We start from the raw sequence: 8,434 nt of genomic DNA on the forward strand, positions 1-8,434 counted from the left end.
GCAGGTGCTGAAAACCCCGGTGGATGTCGGACTCCTGCACCTCGGTGAGGTTGAAGCCCAGACCCTGGAGGATCTGGGTCCAGGTGTCTGAGGAGGCCCCCAGGGACAGCATGGCATAGGCGGCAGAGATGCTCAGCGGGGAAAAGAAGATGTTCCTTCTAGGGTTTTGGGAAGCTATCAGGTGGTAGAAGTTGAAGGCAAAAGCTGTGTTGCTCGGGGTGATCTTGAGGCTGGGGGACCCCTCCTCTGTGCCTGGATCCTCCTGTTGGTGGTCTTTGGTTTGACCGTGGCCATCTTGAGCAAAGGTCAGTAGTCCAACCAGGAGGAGGAGCCAGTGGCCTGCAAGCTGCATCTTCTGCGATTTCAGGTCTGTTGGAGGAAAGACAGCATCCAGCAAATTCCTTCCGCACAACACCCAACCCTACTGAGAAGTCAGGCCAGGGGCAGGGCCCCATCAACTCCTGCGGGTGGACTTAAGACAGGCTGCAGACACCTAGCACCCTCCACGTGTGTGGTGAAATGTTATCCTGGCACACTCCTGTGTCCACCATCTCATTTCCCATCTTTGTGAACTCGGCATGGCATTGATTACAGAGATGGAGAAACAGAGGCTCCCAGAGTGACTTAGCCAAGTCACCCCACTGGTAAATATCCGAGCTGGAACACGAGTCTCTGGGCTCTCGGCCTGCGGCGCCTTCCACTGTGTGAGTGTCTTTCCTTAGCCCAGCCACTCATTGTGCCAAGAGTGCTAATCACCAAAGGTTATTAGTGTCTACTCCACACACCTCCACGGTGTGCTTTACAGTTTACAAAGTCACTTCTATGCGATGTTGTTTGACCCTCTTACCCAAGTAGAAGTCAGTGGAACTGGTATTCTTACCTCCCTGTAGAGATGAGACCGCAGATATTGAATAAATGATTTGCTCAAAGTCACAGGGACAGGATTGGTTCCTTCTCCTAATGAGCTCGATTGTCTGAAACAAGATGCTTGATTTTTGCCACCAAATCCAGTCTGCCCCATCTGGTGGCCCTACCATTATCTGGTTCTCAGCCCCCCAAACTCAGTTGTCATCTCTAACATCTGCCTGGCCTCTCATCTACCCCACCTCAGTCCATCAGCACGTCCCATGGCCTCTTCCTTCAGCCTCTCAGCCCCTCCACTGCCATGACCCTTATTCAAGTCCCCAGCCTCTTTCACCGAGAGCAAGGGTCAGAAAACTCCTGTAAAGTGTCAGATGGTCAATACTTTGGGCTTTGTGGGCCATATAGTCACTGTGGCATTTACACAACCACACAGTGCCAGCTGGAAACTGGCCACAGGCAAGACACACACAGTGGCCATGACTGCACTCCAGTGAAATTGGTTTATGGGCACTGAGATCTGAACTGCATATAACTTTGACATGTCACAGAATAATGTCCTTCTTCTGATTTTTTTCAACCATTTACAGCTTTTATATTTACATTGTATATCTTTTGTTCTTAGCCACGGGCCAGATTTGACCCTGACCTAGACCCCTGCAGTAGCCCCCTAAGTCTCTACTCTCCATTTTCTGTACAGCCGTTGGAGTTTCATTTCAAAACACTCATTGAACCACTTTGTTCACCCACTCAGCACCCCTCCACCCAGCATCACATCCTAGCAACCCATCCCAACTCCTCCTGGCCCCCAACTCTCAAACGCTTCCCAGCAGCTTCACAGGGAGGTCACCCAGAATTTCCCTCTGCAGGAGCTCGCCCAAAACATCGGGATCAGGAGCCAGAAGGCCTGGCCCGGCTGTGTGCAGCCTCGGAGGGCGCTGTTGCAGGGCCTGGGCACTAGTCCCCACTGGTGCAGGGAGGAGGTTGGTGCACAAGTATAGGGGTCTTTTCAGCCTTAGGATTTGTCACCTCTGGGGAGGGTGACCGGTGGTCCCAGTTTTTCCAGAACTTTGTTAGTTTTAGCTGTGGACAAAGAAGGGGTCCTCTAATAAAACTGACAAGTCCAGTGACAGAAAGTAACCTCACAGGGTGGTCTGACCATGAATCCCTAACTGGGCAGCTCATGGTGGGCAGTCAGTCCCAGGAATGCAACGTCTTAAGTAAAAGGTTCATCTTTGCCTTAAGCAAGCCCAGTCCACTGTTTCTGGGCATCTAGGTGAAGGCACCTTTGAAACGCCTTTTCAGACCCTCTTTCTAAAGCGGGAGCCCGTCCAGGGCGCACGCAATCTCATTAACCGCCTTTTCAGACCCTCCAGGGCGCACGCAATCTCATTAACCGCGCTGCCGTCCAGCCCTGCCTTGCTTCCCCCACCTCCGGGCCACCCTCACGTTCCCGCCTCAATTCCCAGTGCACACGAGGAGCTGCGAACTGCCCTGTCGCCAGCATTTTCCTCAGGCTGTCGAGATCTCGCTTCCAGACGTCTGCTTGTCGCATATCAATTCTAAAAACTCTTACAAGATATTTCTGCAGGTTGGATGTTTACGTGGACCTGGCACCGAAAGTCCGTCCCCCAGCCCTCCCCTTAGAGCCTCCACTGTGGCCCTCAGGGGGTTACTCACGGCACAGCGGAGTCCAGAGTAGTCTCCGTGTGGCTGTCCCAGCTCTAGAGGTGGCCCAGGAATGTGACGGGTTTATCAAGCCCAGGGAGATTGAAGAAACTTTTATCAGCACCGCCTACCACCTCTCCAATTAGGTAATTATTAATAAGCAGACCAGTAAGCACGGCGTGGAGTCCTGACAGAGAGAAGCCTCACTGGACGTTGGCTGCCCTCCTCCCAAGGGAACCCCTTCTTCCCTCCCGGAGACGCCAGAGGGTCCCCGCTTCCTGACTCTGTTGTACATTGAGGTTCACCTGGTACTTGCTCCTCCCTGAGCTCAGTGGGTCGCCTCTCTCAGTTTTTGTCTCCCCTTCCCCCCAATTTCTCCTTTCCCTGCAAAATGAAGAATTGGACCAGACCGGGAACAGCAAACTCCAGTATCTTTGTTAGTTTTAGCTGTGGACAAAGAAGGGGTCCTCAGCTCTCTGCAGCCAGTCAGGACCCATTTGGGGCCTGGATCCTGCCCCGCGCCCCCAGCTTGCCGTTGTGGATGCTGCGGCCTTCGAGAGCCTTCCAGCTTTAAGTTGCATGGTTCTGAGATGGAACCCGCCGAGGTGTCACATGTTGGCCTTCAAGGACAGTGCATCCCAGGGGCAAGGGTGACATGGGCTGGGACCAGACCCCTCCTTGGGCCATGGATCCAATTCCACATTTTCTCTTTATGGAGCTTGAAGCTGTTCTTTCTCCAATCATCAGTGAGCTTCAGCTTCCTTGGTCGGTTCTGGGACAGCTGGGTGCTTCTCAAGCCATTTGGGAAAGGACCACAGGGAAAAGACCACAGGGAGTGACTAGCCCTCAGTGTCACATGGAGGGTGAATGAGATGCCCTTGGCATTCAAGCTTCCTTCTGTAGACTTTTCTGAATGTGTCTCTAGGTACTTGGGGCCTTAACTTGAGTGAAATATGCACCATTGAGCAGCACGACCGGGCTGGGAGCCCTGAACGGGGCAGAGCACAGAGCAGTAGAGGAAGAAGGCCCAAGACAGGCCTGGACCCAGCCGGCCCAGGGTCCAAATCCCAGACCTGCTGCCGGGCTCACAGAAGTTCAAGATGCGGACGAAAGCTGGTTTCCAGGGAAAGTAACCTCCCAGGGCAACCTGACCTTAAATTCCTAACGGGGCAGGTGTTGGTGGGTAGTCACAGCCCAGATAAGTAACTTCTTTGGAAAAAGGGTGATCTTTGCCTTGAGTAAGGCCTGTCAGTTTTCTGTGTATCTAGGTTAACAGGCCTTTGAAATGACTCTTTTCAGGGCCCTCCTTTGACCCCCGTGCCCCCTCCCACCAGCTCAAAGGAGCACATAATCCTGTTAACTACCCTGTAGCCCAAACCCTGTCTTCCTTCCCCCCATTTATCTCAGTCTGCTGAGGCCTTGCTTCCAGTCGTATCCTCTCTACAGGTTTGGATATTCCTACGTCCACAAAAGGCATGTCCCAGTTCACAGGACAAAAATGCATCAACACCAGGGCAAGACTGGAACTTGATGTGCCAGATAAGAGCCTCTCTCTCCCTCCCTCTCTTCCTCCCCCCCCCGCCCCCCCCCCCACGTGCGCATACAGACACACTAGGGGTGCTATCCTTAACCCATTTACAGATGAAAAAACTAAACCCCAAAATAGTTGTTAGCTCAGATTCCAAGTCAGGACTTGCACCCTGGACCATTCTTTCTCTGCATGGACAAGCCCATCCCCCCACTAGAATGTCCTCTCCAGTTCTGTCCCCTGCTGTGACCGAAGCACTAGAACAGGGTAAGACAGGCAGCAGGTGCCCAGCAGTGTCCCCTGAGTGAAGGAACGAAGGAAAGATGGCTGTTGACTTTTGGCCTCATGAGTGCAAAACCATTCCCTTCACAATAGTCTACAGTTTGGGGTCCTGCCTCCCTAGCCTGGCTGCTGCGGTGACTCAGAGGCTGATCAGCAGAGTGTCTGAGCTGCAGCTGCCCTTTGGGTCCTAGCACCCGCCCCTGCGGCACTCTGGGCAGAGGTTAAGCTTTGGAAGCAGATAGGACCTGCCACCGCTGAGCTGTGTGACTCTGGGCAAGTCACTCCACCTCTCTGAACCTCACTTTCCTCATTTGTCAAATTAGGAGCAATTACTAATTGGAAGGGCTGATATGAAGGGCGTGGGGGAGCGGGGCATCCTCGATGTGTCCAGTTGTACGTCTGTCAGGCTCCAAGGGTGTTTCCTTCTTCCCTCCCACTCGCCGCTGCGCTGGAGGGCAAGGACTCTGGGCCATTTAACCTCAGCATATTGGCCAACCAGCCAGAGGCCGCAACAGCCCACATTTTCCCCCTCAGAGGCGACTGAGCTTTTGTAAAAAAAAACCACTGGTTTATGCTGGTAGCCTGAGAGCACCCGAGGGAGGGACTGTGTGTGACTCTGGCCCTGCGATTCCCAAGGCCACACTCATGGTCACAGGACTGAGACGACTGGCCCCTAAGACCACAGAGGCAGCTGGGAAACTCAAGATTCGGCCACTCTTTGGCCTAAGACCAACATTCCTCAACATGTGGTCCTGGGGTCCTTCAGAAGCAGGTACTTACTAACAGCAAAGAATCACAGACCTTCCCCCAAGCTTCTTGGGTCATAATCATGGAGGTGGCGTAGGGTGGGTCGGAGTATCTGCGCTTTAGGGAGCTCCCCAAATGAGCCTTGGAAGTCACCCGTCTTCTCAGAGCCAGCGCTTAGCTGGGCTTGGTCCCTGCAGTTTCCCATTTCACCAGCAGAGGGCGCGCCACCACTTCTATTGGCACAGGCGTCCAAGCCGACAGGTGTCCCAAAACCTTTGCCCTGCGACTTGGGGTGAAAAACGGCGGTTTTGTGTTTAAGAAAGCACACCTGGCTCTCTGCTATTCTGAGCGAGTGTTAAAGTTAACTCATCCAGCCAGAGAGACAGAGCTTGCCCAAGGCCAGTTAATGGCAGAACTGGTCTCAGAAAGAAGGCGCAGCTCCGTCCACACTAGCACAGGCCCCCTTTCCCTTTGAGCTCAGGCTTGACTACAGATCGGAGGGAAACTGACACACCTGGGGGCTCTGGAGGAGAAGACATAGGCTGGTCCCTGCATCCATTCATTCATTCAATCATTCACTCATTCATTCATTCACTCATTCCCAGCTGTTTGCTGAGCCCCGCTGCATGAGCAACATGACCGCATCCTCGATGGGGGGGCAGGGCTTAAGCGCACACTCGCCTGTGACCAGCACTGTAGTGTGTAGTTCTGAAGGGCAAGTTCAGGAGGCAGGACTGACTGAGCCGGACTTGCTCTGGCCGGGGCAGGGCGGGGGCTGGAAGGGTTTACTGAGAAAGGGACCCCTGAGCTGAGCAAGAGGAGACACGCTCAAGGAGAGGGGCTGGCGCAGAGAGCGGTGTTCCACACAGGGGAGCAGCCGCTTTGGGGATTTCTTCCTTAAGAGTGAAAACAAAAGGTCGCACACTGCTGGTCACAGTAAAAAGGACTGAAACAGGCCCTGGAAAATTATATGGCGACAAACTAAAATGAGCTCATTTGTCAGCAAATACTGTTTAATGAGCCGAGAAAACATTGCTGACGGTCCAGGGCAGGACTTGAGCAGAGCAAATCCCCCGCATGGCCGCTCTGCTCCGTGGCTGGGGGACCATAGTGGCCACTCTGCTCCGTGGCTGGGGGACCACAGCGGCCGCTCTGCTCTGTGGCTGGGGGACCGCAGCGGCTGCTCTGCTCTGTGGCTGGGGGACCGCAGTGGCTGCTCTGCTCTGTGGCTGGGGGACCGCAGTGGCTGCTCTGCTCTGTGGCTGGGGGACCGCAGTGGCTGCTCTGCTCTGTGGCTGGGGGACCGCAGTGGCTGCTCTGCTCTGCGGCTGGGGGACCGCAGCGGCTGCTCTGCTCCGTGGCTGGGGGACCATAGTGGCTGCTCTGCTCTGTGGCTGGGGGACCGCACCGGCTGCTCTGCTCCGTGGCTGGGGGACCGTAGTGGCTGCTCTGCTCTGTGGCTGGGGGACCGCACCGGCTGCTCTGCTCTGTGGCTGGGGGACCGCAGTGGCTGCTCTGCTCTGTGGCTGGGGGACCGCACCGGCTGCTCTGCTCTGTGGCTGGGGGACCGCAGTGGCTGCTCTGCTCCGTGGCTGGGGGACCGCAGCGGCTGCTCTGCTCCGTGGCTGGGGGACCGCAGTGGCTGCTCTGCTCCATGGCTGGGGGACCATAGTGGCTGCTCTGCTCCGTGGCTGGGGGACCATAGTGGCTGCTCTGCTCCGTGGCTGGGGGACCATAGTGGCTGCTCTGCTCCGTGGCTGGGGGACCATAGTGGCTGCTCTGCTCTGTGGCTGGGGGACCGCACCAGCTGCTCTGCTCTGTGGCTGGGGGACCGCACCGCTGCTCTGCTCTGTGGCTGGGGGACCGCACCGGCTGCTCTGCTCTGTGGCTGGGGGACCGCAGTGGCTGCTCTGCTCTGTGGCTGGGGGACCGCACCGGCTGCTCTGCTCTGTGGCTGGGGGACCGCAGTGGCTGCTCTGCTCCGTGGCTGGGGGACCGCAGCGGCTGCTCTGCTCCGTGGCTGGGGGACCGCAGTGGCTGCTCTGCTCCGTGGCTGGGGGACCATAGTGGCTGCTCTGCTCCGTGGCTGGGGGACCATAGTGGCTGCTCTGCTCCGTGGCTGGGGGACCATAGTGGCTGCTCTGCTCCATGGCTGGGGGACCATAGTGGCTGCTCTGCTCTGTGGCTGGGGGACCGCACCAGCTGCTCTGCTCTGTGGCTGGGGGACCGCACCGCTGCTCTGCTCTGTGGCTGGGGGACCGCACCAGCTGCTCTGCTCTGTGGCTGGGGGACCGCACCGGCTGCTCTGCTCTGTGGCTGGGGGACCGCAGTGGCTGCTCTGCTCCGTGGCTGGGGGACCATAGTGGCTGCTCTGCTCCATGGCTGGGGGACCATAGTGGCTGCTCTGCTCCGTGGCTGGGGGACCATAGTGCCTGCTCTGCTCTGTGGCTGGGGGACCGCAGTGGCTGCTCTGCTCTGTGGCTGGGGGACCATAGTGCCTGCTCTGCTCTGTGGCTGGGGGACCATAGTGCCTGCTCTGCTCTGTGGCTGGGGGACCGCACCGGCTGCTCTGCTCTGTGGCTGGGGGGCCGCACCGAGTCCACTATGTCTCAGGCGGGGGTGTTTGCTAGACTCTCAGGCCCTGTTTTGCAGTGAAGTATGCCCAAAACGCTATTATTTTTTGGTGAAGCATTAAAGATGTACTGGAGGATACATATTTTTCAACACTACGTTATTTCTTAAATCAAAACAGAATTTTTATGGGAAAAGGGTGTAGGCACAGGTGTATTTCTTTAGACTAGGACAGGCAAAGGAGCCTGGGGCGTGCTTATAGGGGGAGCAGCACGTGTGAAGCGCCTCGCCTCGCCGGCAAGCGGGCTGAAAGGGCTTATCCATCTGCTAGATTGCATTTTGAAAACTTTACAATTTTTTATAATGACATGGAGAGTCATTTTGAAGGTCTTGATTTGAAAGGTATTTAATGAGTTTTATAAAAATCACATCTCAAAGAGAATCTACAAGGTGGGGAATTGTGCTAAAGGTTTTGATGCCACGGAAATTTCCTGCTCACCTGTGAAAAGTCCTGGAAGGTGTGATTGGCAAAGACGGGGGCATATTGTTTCTTTCATGCAAGACAGGTATTTCAAACTTGTTGACTCTTTTTTTTTTCTTTTTCTTTTGCAATAAGAAGTGGATCTTATTTTGCAAGTAGATTTATTTTCCCCCAAAATCTGCCTTTTCTAAATAAAATAAGTTTTCAGTATGAGTCAGACGATAATAGTTTTCAAAAGACAAACAAAAGCAGCCTCAAGCTTTGAAAATCTTTTGAAAAATGGATGTATGGGGACA

The 8,434-nt window shown here is 55.2% G+C and overlaps 1 protein-coding gene across 1 annotated transcript in view; it reads right to left on the bottom strand.

The window, feature by feature from the left end:
• Positions 1 to 361, bottom strand: part of SERPINA4 (serpin family A member 4) — a 6,712-nt gene extending 6,351 nt beyond the window's left edge. The window contains exon 1 of the mRNA XM_016212471.2: positions 1 to 361. This exon is cut by the window's left edge and continues 276 nt beyond it. Coding sequence (XP_016067957.2) covers positions 1 to 352 — 352 coding nt within the window. The 5' untranslated portion in view covers positions 353 to 361.
• Positions 362 to 8,434: the final 8,073 nt, after the last annotated feature.

Source organism: Miniopterus natalensis, chromosome 1, assembly GCF_054644295.1.
Source record: "Miniopterus natalensis isolate mMinNat1 chromosome 1, mMinNat1.hap1, whole genome shotgun sequence".
In the NCBI taxonomy this organism is placed as follows: domain Eukaryota; kingdom Metazoa; phylum Chordata; class Mammalia; order Chiroptera; family Miniopteridae; genus Miniopterus; species Miniopterus natalensis.